General features: G+C 35.6%; 1 protein-coding gene across 1 annotated transcript; it reads left to right on the top strand.

The window, feature by feature from the left end:
• Positions 1–11,299: 11,299 nt before the first annotated feature.
• On the top strand, positions 11,300–16,354 carry LOC149562935 (protein DETOXIFICATION 41-like). Its single transcript, XM_089826379.1, has 8 exons — positions 11,300–11,916; positions 12,850–13,394; positions 13,595–13,681; positions 13,841–13,897; positions 15,003–15,241; positions 15,481–15,599; positions 15,929–16,015; positions 16,134–16,354. The coding sequence occupies exons 1-8, from the start codon at positions 11,590–11,592 to the stop codon at positions 16,200–16,202; spliced, it is 1,530 nt and encodes a 509-aa protein (XP_089682505.1). The 5' UTR covers positions 11,300–11,589; the 3' UTR covers positions 16,203–16,354.
• The last annotated feature ends 1,211 nt before the right edge of the window (positions 16,355–17,565 follow it).

Raw genomic sequence — 17,565 nt, forward strand, 5'->3', positions numbered from 1 at the left:
GATGTGGAGGGGTGATCAGAAATAATCATGGGTATGGAATTGTGGCAGTGGCTTCCCCCCTGGGACACCAAACAAATCATTATGCAGAGGCTTGTGAAGCCCTTCAAACAACTAAATTGGCTAAAGAGATAGGGGTCAAATGCTTATGGTTGGAGGGGGATTTAGATAATATTATTAAATGCCAAAGGGGAGAACACCCTTTGTCATGGAGTATTAAGAATATGATGGGGGAAATGAAAAATATCTTACATTCCTTCGAAAGGGCCTTTATGTCACATGTTTACTGTGAGGGAAACATGGTTGTTGATTGGATGGCTAATGAGGCACTAAGGAGGGACACATCATACATATGGCCTAGTGGAGAGGGATTTTTGATGGCCACTAAAAGTCTGATTGAGATGGAGAGAATCCAAGGGATGACCGGCAACATAAAGTGTAATTATGGAAGTTAATATTGTCAATCAAACTTGTAAAGTGAAAGCTTGGCATGGGCCAATTTAGAGGCATAATAATTGGGGGGCTTTGTGGCACATTTTATGGGTGATTTTATGGGTAATTGGTAATTACTATTACTATTACTTTAACAAGGTTGGAGGAAAGTATAGGTTTTGTGAGAAAAACCAATGTTCGACTCATGGTGCTTGGAGAGTATAGAGTTTTTTTTCTTCTTTTTGCAACATAATGGTTGGGGAGAGGCATCATAGAGAGCTAGAGGGAGAAGAAGAGAAGTGGAAGAGGCGATCAAATGTGTGGAAGAAGTTGAGGGAACACAACATCTTGTCCTTCGTTGAAAAACTTCATGGCTAGGATCCGAAGATAACAGACCTTATGGTTAAGTCATAGAGAGATGGGACGATGAAGATTGATGTGATCAACTTCCAAGTCAATGAAGGGGTCATCGTCAAGGTCATTAACTCTCCCAATCAAGGCATAAAAATCTATAGGGATAAGAAAATATCCCTAAATGTGATGAAAGACTTTACAAAGGACAGAAAGGAGATGAAGGATCTAATGAAGACTGGTGCCTACTATGAGCCCGCATCTATTAAGAAATTGTGGAGGTTTGTCTTAAGGGTGATTAAATATCCTACATTATGCTTGACACTAGGTTGACAGGATTCAAACCCACCATTTTGTTATCCTAAACCATTTCAAGTATGGAACAAAAATTTCCAGCCCCCTCTACTTGTTTTTCTCTGGAAAGAAAAGTATTATGGATTTTAAGAAGAAAGCGTATGCTAATCCTTCATTCCATGAGGGTTTGTTATTACTCATATATGAACATTTTAAATCTCAAACTCACAGAAGAGTTGTTGCCTAGAAGGCATATTCTTTTGAGGAGATAGAGAGCTCTTACCTCCCTTCGAATACAGAGGATAGTGCTGGTCTACACTCAGATGATGAAGAGGAGGTAGCTAAAATCATAAAGGATATGGGGAGGAAGAAGAAAAAAGAAGTTAGGGAAAGGATTGGAGAGAAGGATAAAGCAGGAGGAAAAATCAGAGGAGGATTACAATGATGAGGAAGAGGGGATAGACATGGATAAGGAGGGCAATGTGAGAGAGGAGGGCACCAGTAAGGCTCAGGTAAGCATGAAGGATGATAGCTTAGTAAAAAAAAAGGGGGTGGTGAGAAGGATGTTGAGAAGGCACTTGGTAAGGGTAAGGAGAGCACTATCGAAGCTCTGGAAGAGAGAAAAGAGGAAGAGGGCTCGGCTAAAGCCACTGTTACTCTTAACGCAAAGTGAAGGAAAATTGCATGGAGGAACTTTCATGCCAACACTGCAAAAATGGGTCTGGTTAGAGAACATATCCACCTGGAGGTTTTGGAGGGAAGGGATGGAAAAATTCAGTTGGAAGAGCTCATTGACCTGGCTTTGGTGATTCTTAGCGATAATGCGTAGGAAATGGGGATGAACCTCCTAAACAATGCCCACAATGATTTGGTGGATAATTTTTGATTCATTAAATGGATCTTCCATGAAATTGAAGAGATTAAGTTCAGGATGCAAGGGTAGGAAAGGTCAAAAGGGGGGGATGGGAATCTTAGAATTAGCAAGCTGGATGCAAAGGTTTATGAGATTGAAAAAAGAGTGAAAAGGATGGAGAGCTCTCTCCATAGCTTGGCTAACCAGAGCCTCAACATAATAAAAGGTCTTAATGATAACATCATTTAGCTACACTCAATGATGGAGGGAAGCAAAAAGAGGAAGGAGGAAAAGGACAAAGAGGAAACCAGGGTGGCTAATGCAGATGATTCTTTGCAAGGTGAGAACCCGAGAAAAAGAAGGAGAACAAAAAAGAGGAAGAGGGAAGAGGAGGTCTCTTCAAACGATAACTAATCAAAGACCGACAAGGCTGAGACCATGGGAGAGCTAAAGCTCAAGAAAGAAGAGCTGGCTAAAGAATTGGTGCCTTGATCATTGCTCCTAGTTTTTTGTTTGTACCCTGGCTTTTAGCCATATATTTTTTGTTTATGTCTGATGGTTGGGTATGGTTTGTTTCTTTTTCTATTGCTTGGTTGCTAGACCTGAACTTTTAGTAGTTTTTGTAGTTAACTGGTGGGTTTCAGGAACCCCTATAAAAAACCTATTTTACTTAATAAAAAATTACCAACATTGATGTTATTGGTATCATCATGATAAATAGTTAACATTTTTAATAATGTTAATAACCTTAAGGGTACTAATAGTGATAATATCAATAATAGTGACAATATTGATAATAGAAATAACATAATTAGACCAAGGGTAATATGTAAACCATAGTAAGGTTATTAATAGTAAGGGAAGTGTTATTATTGCTATAGGTATTATTAATTATAGCAATTATAACATTATTAATATCAAAAATAAAAATATGCACAATGATAATAAGGATGATATTACTTATTACACTATTAATTCATAATAGTGGACCTACATGAAAATAGTTTACCTACAAGGAAAACTAATTTTAATGAAAAAAATAATCAATTGAAATCAGTCATGTTTTGCATTAGAAAATTTTCTCCAAATACACTCCATTTGGAGGGCCAATGTAGAGTTTTAAATTTCCCTATCAATTGATGTTGTCTTTAAATATATTACAAAATATGTAGCAAAAGATGAAAACAAATTTGGAACATGTCATGCAATGTTGTCTCACATTTAAACTAGGTTTGACTTTGATACACGATCAGCAATTTATTTTTTCAAATAATACTATTTGATAACCATGTGAATCACAAAGTTGGTGCCCAAGAGACTTACTACATTTTACTAAAACTATCAAACTTCACTTCTAGTTGTCTGATATTTATAGCTTTGAATGTCAGCCCCAAAAAATGACAATGTGTACCAATATCACCCACATCTATAACCACATACCCAAACTATATTGTAGGTTGCATGGAATGACTTGTACATTTTGAGAAGACAGAGCAATTAGGGAATACTGCAATTCAATAGAACACAACATATTATAGCTACCACTTTCACACACTCAAATTGCCAAACATTTCAAGCCCCACATGTTCTAAACTAACACATCCACAATACTATGTCCATCCAACAAAAAAAATCATATGATATAGTTGTGTCACATCTTCATTGCATCACTCTACAACTTGGCACTATTTTTTAGAGAACTACAAGAATAGTGGAGTCTCATCTAATTACAAGCATCTAATCCACACTCATGGATCAACACCAAACATTCAATGACCACTATTTATTCTTGCATAAAAAAAAAAATCACAAAATTCAACATACATGTATCAACAATTCATTCCTCCCTCTAAATACCAATCAAAAGAATGGTGCTCATACAAGGAAAAACTCTTGCAACCTTCCAAGAAAATATATATTTTAGTAGATGCATTCTAATAGATGAGATGAGCTTCATTGGTCTGAATTTGTTTGAAAGAATTCATATTAGGTTGCAAGAAGCTCATACCCATAACCACACTCCATTTGGTGGACACTCAATTATGTTGTTCAATGATGAGCACTATGGTGTAGCTTCACATTGTATCTGAAAAATTCCTATGGGAGAAAACTATGGTTGATGGGGACACAACCCAAGAACAAAATGGACACAAAAAAAAAGGGAAATTGTATTAACTGAAAAATAAGCTAGTACATTCAGTATAGAGAAAATAAACTTCAAAACATGCCCTAAGGGCTTACAATAGCATAAATGTGGAGATAATTTCTCCTTTCAGTACCTCCTCTCAAACTCCACTCCCAACTGCCTTTTACAATGCCAGAAATCTCCTTAAATAGACCTCGGAGGGTTAAAGACTTGGAGTACATTCTAGAAAGTTCTAGTAGGCATCCACCGACCAAATAGAAGGTTCCAGAAGCTGTGTTAGAATTCGGCGCAAATCTAGGAGAATCCAGAAATGGTCACCAAACTTTCGGGAGGAATAACTTTTGAACCGTAGCTCCGATTGATGAATCGTTTACATTTTCAAAAAGCTCTCAAAGCGCTCTATAGCCCTATGGACCAGCTTCATTCGTCCCCCATTTTTTGGCCCTTTTTGAGGTCATTTAATGCCCCTAACCTAACTTTGAAGCATTCTTAGGAGGTCTCCACAACCCGAAAAACTGCAATAACTCTCAAACCGTGGGGCCTTTTGACTTGATTCTTTTTCTGGAATGCTCTAAATTACAATTACATTCATCTAGCCAATTTACACCTCCTAGTTCACCAAAATGATGGCTCAATTACATACTCCTATTTTTTTCGAGATTTGCACGAACGCTGATTGTGGAACTATGAGAGTTGGAACCTTTATTTGATCCAAATGGGTATCCAAAAATGAAAACACATGAAATAGAAACTAAGTCTAAGTATATTTTTTGGGGTGACACAGGATTGCCCTTATACCTCTGGATGCTCCTGCATCAGACACCCAGGGTAGATTGAAAAGTGACCCTGTCACTTTATGAATGGTAGAGGAAATCCCAAATGGGAAACCTCAGCTGCTGAAATCCAAGTTGAGTCCTTGATCGGTCATCCTTTCCATTTGACCAAATACTCTTCATACTGCCTGTTTCTGGTACTCCTACCCACACAATGATCTAGAATGTCTTCTATCTCCTCCTTCTTACAAGCAGGAATTGGACATGGCTCTAACACCAGCTCCTCATCTGCACCATCATCATGATACTCTATTAAATCTGCAATGTTGAAAATGAGAGAAATGTGAATACCATCTGGCAGCTCCACTTCATATGCATTTGCTGAGTCATGTTTCTTCAAAATTTTGCAGGGGCCAAATTTCTTCATTTTCAACTTGTTGTAAGTACCGGCTGGAAATCTTTCTTTTCGTAAGTGCACCATGACTAGATCCCCTACTTGGAATTCCTTATGTCTTCTCCTTTGATCAGCCCTAGCTTTATACTCGTGATTCATCTTGGTAATGTGTGCTTGAACCTCCTCATGTAGACGCTTGATATGTTTAGCAACTTCCTCAGCTTCAACACTTGTCCTCTCCCCTTGTTCTATCTTCCTCAATTCTGGTGCAGTCCTTGGGCTATACCCATATACAATTTGGAATGGTGATTTTCCAGTACTCCTATTTATAGAGTTATTGTAAGCAAACTCTGCTTGTGGTAGAATCAAATCCCATCCCTTGGGCTTATCCCCAACTAAACATCTCAGCAAATTGCCCAGACTTCTATTTACCACTTCTTTTTGGCCGTCAGTTTGCGGGTGATGCATGGAACTGAATTTTAGGTCTGTTCTCAACTTCTTCCACAATGTCCTCCAAAAATACCGCACAAATTTAGTATCTCTATCAGAAACTATACTCCTTGGAAGACCATGTAGTCTTACCACCTCTTTGAAAAACAAGTCTGCAATATGGACAGCATCATGAGTTTTGTGGCATGGAATGAAATGTGCCATTTTGGAGAATCTATCAACCACCACGAATACTGAGTCATTACCCCTTTGTGTCCTTGGCAATCCAAGAACAAAATCCATACTTATGTCCTCCCATGGCCTTGATGGAACATGCAATGGCTGATATAGGCCAATATTGTGACTAAACCCCTTGGCAACTTGACAAACCTGGCAACTCTGTACAAACTTCTTCACATCCTGTGAAATTTGAGGCCAAAAATAATGTTCTCTAAGAATGGGAATGGTCTTATCTCGACCAAAATGTCCTGCCATCCCTCCACTGTGTTTCTCCTTAATCAGATTTTCCCTCATGGAACTCCTTGGAATGCACAATTGACTACCTTTGAACAACATGCCATCCTGAATCAAATAGTCTAACCACTTGGTTCTATCTACAGCAACAGGTTCTTTACAAGCTTTCCATGCTTTAGCAAAATCAAGATCCTTGGGGTACAATTTCTTTAGTTCATCAAACCCAACTACTTCAACTTGCATTACTGTAAGCAACAACTATCTCCTACTTAGTGCATCTGCAACCCTGTTAGATTTTCAACTTCTATGCTTCAACACAAATGTATAGCTCTGCAAGAACTCTACCCACTTCATATGCCTCTGATTCAATTTACCTTGGCTATTTAGGTACTGTAATGCCTGACGATCAGTATACAAAACAAATTCCTTTGGCAATAAATAATGCCTCCATTTCTTTAAGGCCTGAACTATTGCATATAACTCTTGATCATAAACATAATACTTCTTCTTTGCATCATTCAATTTTTCACTAAAATATGCAATAGGCTTACCTTCTTGGCTTAATACAGCCCCAATAGCATTGCCACTGGCATCAAAATCCACCTGAAAAACCTTTCTAAAATCTGGAAGTGCCAACACAGGTTGTTATGTCACCTTCTTCTTCAGCAATTCAAAACTTCTCGCAACTGCTGCAGTCCATTTGAACTCTTTTCTATCCCCTCTTATTGTATCAGTTAGGGGTGCACATATGCCACTGAAATTCTTAATAAAGTTCCTATAAAAACTAACTAGACCATGAAATGATCTTGTCTCAGTAGCAAACCTTGGAGTAGGCCATTCCAAGATGGCTTTTACCTTCTCCGGATCCATTTTGAGACCTTCAGGTGATATAACAAACCCCAAATAGACTAACTACCTTTTTGCAAAGATACACTTCTTCATATTAATTAACAGTTTCTCTTCCCTTAGCCTTTCAAGGACACTACGAATATGCAATAAATGTTCTTCCAAAGTCTTGCTGAAAATTAAAATATCATCCAAATAAACAATAACAAATTTTCCCAAGAACTTCTTAAGTACCTCATTCATGAGCCGCATGAAGGTGCTTGGGGCGTTTGTCAATCCAAAGGGCATGACTAACCACTCATAAAGACCCTCCTTGGTCTTGAAGGCTGTTTTCCACTCATCTCCTTCTCAAATCCATATCTAGTGATAACCACTCTTTAGATCTATCTTTGTGAAGTACTGAGCTCCACTCAAGCAGTCCATAAGATCATCCATCCTTGGCAAAGGAAACCGGTACTTGATGGTTATCCTATTTATAGCTCGAGAATCTGTACACATCCTCCACTCTCCATCCTTCTTTGGTGCGAGTACTGCAGGTACTGCACATGGACTCAGGCTCTCTTGAATCAAGCCCTTCCTCAACAGCTCCTGAACTTGTCTATTTAGCTCCTCTGTTTCAGTAGGAGTCATCCTGTGAGCAGCCTTGTTAGGCAAACTAGCTCCTGGAATCAGATCTATTTGATGACTGATTTGCCTTACTGGTGGCAATCCATCTGGAACATTATCAGAGATAATATCTCCAGATTCCCCTAGTAAATCTGAAACTTCAAGTGGTATTTCACTACTACCTTCTTTATCTTTCCTAGGAATCAAAGCATAGCACATATGCTGATGTTTCATGCCATCTAACAACTTCCTTTCATCAACAAGACAAATCCTAGCACTGCTACATACCTTTTCACCTTCCTTTTTCATGGGCTTCAATTTGTGGCGAACTCCATCCTTTGTCAGAGAGTATGTGTTTGCATGTCCATCATGTACTGCATGTCTATCAAACTGTCATGGTCTACCCAACAATAGATGGCAAACATCCATCGAAATAACATTACAGAGAACTTCATCATGGTAACTCCCAATTTTGAATTTCACTAAACATTGTTCACTTACCAAGACCTTATGATCATCTTTTACCCAAGCAATCTGATAGAGTTGGGGATGTTTTTCCCTCTTGAGCTTCAGCTTAGAGACCATCTCTTCTGATACCAAGTTATCAGTGCTACCAACATCAATGATCACGTCACAACATTTATCCTCACACTTGCATCTGGTACGAAACAAACTCCTCCGTTGTCCTGGTTCAATCTCACCACTTAGTAGGACTCTTTCATTTACCAACGTCTCTCCTCTTTCTGCATCCTCTGAATGTGATGATTGTGCATCCTCATCCACATGAGCAACCCTAGCTTGGCCCTCAGCTCTCCTATCTATCCTTCCTTATCATTTAGGGCATTCAAAGGCACGATGACCTTCTTCATTGCAATGGAAATAGGTACCACAGAAGCCTCCTCTTCCTTGTCCACGTCCTCTACCTCTTCCTCTCTGATTTCCAAAGTCTTGATCATGGGAGTGGTTGAAACCCTCATTCCTCTGGTTCCTGCTAGTACCCACATCTTCATTTTTCTTTTGGGTTTCATTGCGGCCTCCAGATGATCTACCACTTCCCCTTCCTCCTTGACCGCACCCTCTTTGTCTTCCTTCAAACCTTTTATTTAGCTTCTCTTCAACTCGTAGGGCAAACTGGTATGCCTCTTCAACGCTGGTCATTCTCACCAGACTTAATTCCTCCTAGATGCTAGGTCGCAACCCACTGATATAACGAGCAACCTTTTCCTTATTTGCTTTTGCATGCCCCGCTCTAATCAAGAGTCGATAAAATTCCTTTGTATATTCTTGGACTGATCTTCCTGCTTGCTTTAACCCATGCATCTTCTTAAACAAATCAAGCTCGTAGTCCACAGGAATGAACTGCTTCTTCAATTTGTCCACCATGTGATCCCATCTTGTGATCTTCTCCTTTCCTCTTTTGTTTCTTTCCAATTGGACCTCTTGCCACTAGATTTTGGCATGGGCTTTTAGTTTGGCCTTTGCAAACTTAACCCTATCTGGGTCCCTGATATCCTCGTACTCAAAGTATTCTTCCAGTTCATTGATCTAATTGATCAACTCATTTGGTTTCAGATTTCCTGAAAATACACCCACTTCAATTGTAGGTCTTTTCCCAAACTTAGTAATGGACCTAAAAAGCCTTTCCTCTACATGATTCAGAACTTCCCCGTCAAATTCCCCTTCTAGTCCAATTTCATCTTCTTCGTTGTCATCTTCACTTTCATCACCTGCGGCCACAGTTGCTCCTCTACGGAGCTCCTCCTGCAATGCTTGTACCTGCCTTTGGAGGGCTCTAACCTCCTCAGGATTAATAGCTTTGGCCCTTCCGCCACGCTCTCTTCATGGAGGCATCTTCTTAACTCAAACCCACAACCACACAGTCCTGGTGCAAACTACCTCACAGTCGGCCCTCAATCTGCACACTCAGGAAAACCGGCTCTGATACCACTTGATGGGGACACAACCCAAGAACAAAATGGACACAATAGAAAAGGGAAATTATATTAACTGAAAAATAAGCTAGTACATTCAGTACAGAGAAAATAAACTTCAAAACATGCCCGAAGGGCTTACAATAGCATAAATGTGGAGATAATTTCTCCTTTCAGTACCTCCTCTCAAACTCCACTCCCAACTGCCTTTTACAATGCCAGAAATCTCCTTAAATAGACCCTGGAGGGTTAAGGACTTGGAGTACATTCTAGAAAGTGCTAGTAGGTATCCATCGACCAAATAGAAGGTTCCAGAAGTTGCGTTAGAAGTCGGCGCAAATCTAGGAGAATCCAGAAACGGTCACCAAACTTTTGGGAGGCATAACTTTTGAACTGTAGCTCCGATTGACGAACCGTTTACATTTTCGAAAAGCTCTCGAAGCGCTCTATAGCCCTATGGACCAGCTTCACTTGTCCCCCATTTTTTGGCTCTTTTCAAGGTAATTTAATGACCCTAACCTGGCTTTGAAGCATTCTTAGGAGGTCTCCACAACCCAAAAAACTGCAATAACTCTCAAACCGTGGGGCCTTTTGACCTGATTCTTTTTCTGGAATGCTCTAAATTACAATTGCATTCATCTAGCCAATTTACACCTCCTAGTTCACCAAAATGATGGCTCAATTACATACTCCTATTTTTTTCGAGATTTACACGAACACTGATGGTGGAACTGTGAGAGTTGGAACCTTTATTTGACCCAAATGGGTATCCAAAAATGAAAACACATGAAATAGAAACTAAGTCTAAGTATATTTTTTGGGGTGACACAAGATTGCCCTTATACCTCTGGATGCTCCTGCATCAATGGTGTAGGTTCACAATAGTTATAAAACTGAGAAAAATATTTCATCAAATTAGGGACAAACTTGTCCAAGAAGAACTCTACACACTTCTCTCAAATTTACACATTATAGAACCTACAGTTGTAGATTGAGATATCCTTACATCACAATTTCAAGTTCCACACTTACCTTTGAAGAGAGAACTAATTTCGCATTATCCATACACATTTTTGCAACAAATGAGATAGTTTTGTGCTCCATAGTAAATGCATGTTTTTCTCTTTGACAAAGTCATTTTCCCCATTTGTTGTACAATATATATATAAATGATTATAAAATTAGACAATACTTTAAAACAATATAAAGAGTTGTATTGTGATGATTAAATTGTATCATTATTATTCTTATTATCATTTCAAACTCCACTGAATTGTAATATTGAATATACAAATATAATTGAATGCCAACTCACAATCACCTCTTATTAATTTTAAAGGCAATATCCTTCATTTCTTTAATTTATAGAAGACCCATCTATTTTTTATGGATATTTAAGAGCCCTCATCTTCTTGTCCTCAATAAAATCAACTTAAGAACAGCCCAACTACCATTCAAGATTAAGATCATTTATCCACTTCGTTGGACCATCAGCACATTAGGAAAGATAAGTTGACATGGAACTTGATTTACATACAAAGTCGCTCTCTAGTTAAACTGCCCTGTATTCTTAAAAAATTCATGCTATATTTTAGCTATGTGGGTTACCTACCTACCTCTCACAAAACCCAATACGAGGCTTCTCGAAGCGAATAATACCTTACATTATAATTACACATTATTCAACTTCTTCAATTTTCTGGTTTGTTGGGTATCTCTCCACGTGCCTATCTTTCTCATATAAACATGGTATGAATAGAATGGCATTATTTGACTTTACACTGTACGTGACCTCCATTAAATCTGTAGAGAATATCTCAAAAAAGTATAAAGACAAGGAATGTGTGCAGATAGTCCTGCCTAACCCCATTTTCATAACACAAGAATGACCGTTGAGAAGCTTTACAAAGTACAAATTCAAGATGAGAATTTGAATTAACGAAAAAAAATGAATCCTATATGATGGCCAAAAAGATCATCCAAATGAATGAGTCTGAGGGTACAATATCTATAAATCAGTCAGTAATCTTTTGTCTTGTGGGTTAATCTAGAAACACTTGAAAATGGCCAATAATGGGGAAGGTCTCAGCCAGCGTTTGATTGAAAAGAGGAGGAAGGAAGATGAGCAGGCTAAAAGATCTGAAGAAGAATCATCCTTCATTGAATCTCTCCTTTCTCAGGAGACCATTTCATGGCCTGGAGTTTTGAAAGCCACCATTTTTGAGTCCAAAAAACTCTGGATTCTCTCTGGACCTTCTATTATTGTCAGTGTTTTCAATTACATGCTCAGTGCTGTTTCCCAGATGTTTGCTGGTCATCTGGGAGAGCTTGAATTGGCCGGGGCTTCCATTGCTAGTACTGGAATTCAAGGGTTGGCTTATGGAATCATGGTTGGTATTCATAAAATTTAACTTAATTGTTAGTTTATATCAAATATATATTAGACTTTAATAATTTATGAATTGATGAAGACAACTTTGGGAGTCAGAATGAAGTTAAAACCATCAGTCTTATATAGTCTTAACGGCAAGAGTTTAACTAGTCATAGCGCTGTGACTTTGATTTTGTCATAGTGTGTTAAGTTTTGTGAACTGAATTGATAAGGAAAATGCTAAATTTGAAAAAATTATGAATTTGCATGAGTTATTTTATCTTTATCAATTTTCCAAATCACACTTCACAATTTATCATCAAGTTTGGCTTTTCTTGCTGTCTACATCTTGATGATAAATCATGAAGCGTGATTTGAAACAGCAATTGAAAAATCTATGCAGTTAAATTCAAAAATATTTCAAGCAAATTAAGTAAGCCTTGGGAAATCTTTATATAGATATAGTTACAGCTGTAACAAGAAATTTTTTAATTTGTAAATTATAGATTAAGAAACTGTTTAAGTTATTTGTTAAAAAAAGTTACATTAAGTGTAAAAGAATTGGTCATAAAATGGACCGGTAGTTCAGTAATAAAGCACTCCTGAGAGGTCCCAAGTTCTAATTTTAAATTATTGATCAAAAAACTTAAAAAGGTTGGTCATAAAGCTGACCAGTAATTCAATAATAGAACTTTACATAAAAATACCCCAAGTTTGAATTCTAATTGATCATAAAAACTTCAATATGATTTCAAAATTTCACTAATAATTCATGAACCCAAACCATAAAAATGACACTTAATACTGGGTTTGAGTCCTAGCAATATATCTTATACTAATCATAATTTGAGGCTTGCTATCCAAGCTTATTTACTATTTTGTCGGTAAATTCTTTTGTGCTTGCAACGATAAGCTGATAGGAATTTAATTATAATGGCTTTGTATTCTTCAGCTGGGAATGGCAAGTGCGGTGCAGACAGTGTGTGGACAAGCTTATGGAGCCAAACAGTACCACATGCTTGGAGTCATCTGCCAGAGGTCCATGATAATAATGACAGCAACAGCAGTAGTCCTGGCCTTCATTTACATATTTGCAGATGACATTCTTGTAGCAATTGGGCAGAGCAAGGATATAGCTGCAGCAGGTGGGGTATTTGCAAGAGGGTTAGTACCCCAGCTATTTGCCTTTGCCATTAACTGCCCAATGCAAAGATTTCTTCAGGCTCAGAACATAGTGGCACCAATTGCATATATTGCAGTGGGTACATTTCTGGTCCATGTTCTCCTCTCATGGCTGGCTGTTGACAAACTAGGGTTTGGCCTTCTTGGGGCAGCCCTAACCCTGAGTTTGTCATGGTGGATCCTGGTCATAGCCACTGCTCTCTACATATTCTACTCGCCTTCATGTAAAAACACATGGATTGGCTTCAGTAAGAAGGCTTTTACGGGGCTTTGGTCTTACTTCAAGCTTACAGTTGCTTCAGCTTTCATGCTAACGTATGGTCTTTCTTTCTTTCTTTCTTTCTTTTGTATGTTCTTACTTTTTTCAAGCTTAATTTTTTCCCTACATATCTTTCTTTCTTTCTTTTGTATGTTGCATGTTGACTCACTTTTTTCTAGCTTAATTGTTTCCTTATGTGATGTTTAAAAATGATAGTACATATGTATAAACTTTTTGTTTTGTTGTGTATTTTCAGATTGGAGATATGGTATAACCAAGGACTTGTACTTCTGTCTGGATGGCTTCCAGATGCTGAGATTGCTCTCGATTCCATCTCTGTCTGGTATGCAATGTTTATCAATATGCAAAGATTTGAAAACTATGCATGTTTCTCAACATGGAGAGCACGTACGGAAAATTATGTTTCTACACATTAAAAGCACTGAAAACCATGTTTTTTTTGGGTGCACTCGCGCTGACATCAATGCATTTTAACTTACAGCATGAACTACTGGACATGGGACATGATGTTCATGTTAGGGCTCAGTACAGCTGCAAGGTACAGTTTTTTCTTCCATAGTATTGTAGCTTTTAGGAATCCATCGTATGTTTTCATTTTTCAACTTCCTCGTTTTTGAAGAGTTTTTTTTTTTAAATTTTTATTTTATTTTTGTCTTTTCAGGGAGTATTTAAGGAATAAATTATGGAAATAAATAGTCAATTTTGTCTACTTAATATTTTTTAGACTAAGAATCTGTTGGTAGTAGTTAGTGCATTATCAGCTTTTTTTCACATCTACATATTTAAATAGTAATATCAGATTTTTTTATTAAAAAAATTGTCGTTATATAGAACTTAAGTGGGCCATAATAATGACTTATGACATGAGATATGTTATTCATTCAAGAATTAAAAAGTGGTCATTAGACTATATTACTTCACACCTATTTAAAGATTCGTAACTTTACATTACAACTACCTAAAAATTTACTAGTTATTAATAAGCTTTTAGTTATCATGTATTGTATAAAATTAATTTGTTTAGTAATTATGTAAAAAAATTATAAAAGGTATTTTATTTTATTTTAAATTATTTAAGCCAAAAAGTCAACATTCTGATTTCACTCTTATTAGAAACCACCTTCATAGTACAAGTCAAATTACGGGAGATCAACTTAGAATTAAATTTTAATAGGCAATTGAACTTGGAAGGCCAACTCTTGCATAATATTTTTTTTTTTCAATAGAAAAGAATAATATAATAGAAAAAAGAAGGTTGTAAAGAAGCTCACTTACAAAGTTTGGAAATCAAGCACATAACAAAAATGAACATATCAAACCAACAAAGTCTAAGCATGTAAAACAAATTTAAAAGGTGGAAGACCATTATTGTTAGAATTACTTGAAACATCTTGAAAGTAAATTTTTTTTTTTCAATTAAATATTTTTCTATATTTATATAAAAAATTATAGTAGAAAAGTTGTTGCCTTGACTTTTTCATTTTATGACTTAATGTTAACGAGGATTTTTTAATTAATTTAAAAAAATAAAATTATAATCTATTATAACAAAAAAGTTATTACCTTTATTGTTTCATTTTATAGCTCAGTGTTGATGAAAATTATATTTTATTAAATGGTAGCTTTTCAATATGCTTTTGCAGTATAAGAGTGGGTAATGAGCTTGGAGCAAGGAGACCAAAAACTGCAAGATTTTCAGTTGTAGTTGTAGTTTCTACTTGTTGCATAATCAGTGCTATTTTGTCATTACTAGTTATGGTGTTGAGGAAGGAATTAGGTCTTCCATATACAAGCAGTGCCACTGTTTTAAAAGCAGTCATTGCTTTGGCTCCATTGCTTGCCATATCAGTTTTCCTTAATGGGGTTCAACCAATTTTATCAGGTATGAAGGCTAATGTATCATTTTTATTATGATGCTTATGTAGCCTAAACACAATCTTTCATTTTTTCTATTCTTTTTATTTATTTATTTTAGTTATGTTCATTAGAATCTATGTGTTGACACATGTCTTATGCCTTTTTGCATAGTTTTTATATAGGCAAAGCCAAATATATTATTATATTTTGTACATTTGAATATGTAGATTATTTAGTAATAAACTTTTTTTATTGTGTGTGCAGGTGTGGCTATAGGATGTGGATGGCAAGCTCTTGTGGCATATGTGAATTTGGGAGCATATTATGTCATAGGTTTACCCATTGGTGTAGTTCTCGGATTTACATTAAATATGGGAGTAGAGGTAAATAGTCTTTTTTATTTTATTATAATTTAATTTAATATTTTTTTTGTGATTTAATGATATTAAGAATATAAATCTAAGAATGCAAGTTGACAATAATTGATTTTCTCTTCTTTAGTTTATTATCTTGATAATGAACTATAAAATATAATTTAAAATACTAATAGAAAAAATTACACGTAATAGTTTCCAAAAGCTCTTATATTCAATACTTTAAATGATAATATTTTAAAAATGTCTTTAAATCAATTTAAACACTTAAATAAATTATTATTCTATAATTTTGATCTTTCCCTTTATTCATATTATCCAACCGTTTTATGTAACAGGGAATATGGTGGGGAATGACAGTGGGAGTAGGACTTCAAACAATAATCCTCATCATACTTACAGCACGTACTAATTGGAATAAAGAGGTAATGTAATTGTATAACATTTTCTTAAATTCAATATAATTTTAAAGAATTCAAACTTAATATTTTAAAATTCATAAATCTTATATAAAGAAGAACTAAAGAAGAAATTTGTTTGCAGGTGGAATCAGCTGAACGACGGGTTGAAGATTCACAATATGAGAGTATTCTTACAAACGTGGTGGTTTAATTTCTTTAACAAACCCACAAGATGAGGCACTTATTCTTAAAAGTCCAGTCCTATTAGGAAAGGAGGGCAACATGTGATTTTGGATGGAAAAATCATTGAGCATGAAATGTTTTTTTGAGCAATTTTCATTATTGAAGTTTCTTCGTCCACAACTTTTGGATTTTCAATAATGGTCATTATTAATTTTGAATATTATTTATAAAAGTAATATAATAAATATAAGGTAAATTGAAAAGATGGCATTACAAAGTATTCTAAAATTTACTTTGGAACTTCAAATCAATATATTCATTTCTAGAATTAAGACGTGTTTTAAAAAATATTAAAATTAAAATTTGAATGATCTAAGTTTATATTTTTATTGAGTAAAGAGATAGTTAATCTTAATTTAGTTGTAACATCTTGAATTTACAAATATAATTTGACCAAAATCATAATAGTAGATATTACTATTATAAATCCTACTTACTTTCTAGGAACATGTCTCTCGTTAGAAGTGTATCAACAAAATAAAAAGCAAAGATTTTTCACCTTTCTTGATGGTGTATTTATATTCAGAATAATTAAAAATGCAACACAACTATGTAATCAAATCATTATAGATAAAATTATTAATATAACGAATATTTCATCATTTTAATTCTAATATTTTAAAATTAACATGGATGTGTTGAAAGAACATCACTTGAAAATAGTTAGAAGAGTAATAAAGTATTTCTTTATTAATTAAATCATTTTGATTTAATTATTAAGTCACATGTATTATCTCTAGTTTACTTAAGCTAAACTTTAGGCATATAATAATTAATTCTTTATTAATCATTGTCATACAACCTAGGTTAGTTACCTTTTAGAATTTTGACCTCCTTCATAAGGATTGATCTCTCTTTCTAACATTCAATCATTCAATACAATTGCAATTCCTCTTTTGCACGTCAAGAATGCTTTATCTTTAGTGCATAGCTTTAGTTTTTTTCTTTTTGTAATAGGTGTTTGCATGCAAGTGGTTCTTGGGAGTTGTGAGTTGATCTTTCCTTAACTTCAACATAGTATTAGAGCTTCAAACTATCATGCCCATGTTCTCTTCATGAGAGGTTTGGCCTTTTTTTCTTAGATCTTTTCTTTTTTCAGAAGATTTTTTATTGGATTTGGGAGACTTTTTTTTCTGGTCACATTGAGCCAAAATATACATCACAGTTGAACTCAAAGCACCCAAAACCCCTCATTTCAATATAAGGCACATCCAATTTGGACATAGCTGACTGGTAGGGAAAAAATCCTTAGACCTAGATACGTTTCCTGAGCTGATGATTTAATTCTTATAATAAATAAATTAATAAATTAAAATTATTTTGAAAAACAT

Source organism: Cupressus sempervirens, chromosome 4 (genome assembly GCF_028749045.1).
Source record: "Cupressus sempervirens isolate cs-2001-9-10 chromosome 4, ASM2874904v1, whole genome shotgun sequence".
In the NCBI taxonomy this organism is placed as follows: Eukaryota; Viridiplantae; Streptophyta; class Pinopsida; order Cupressales; family Cupressaceae; genus Cupressus; species Cupressus sempervirens.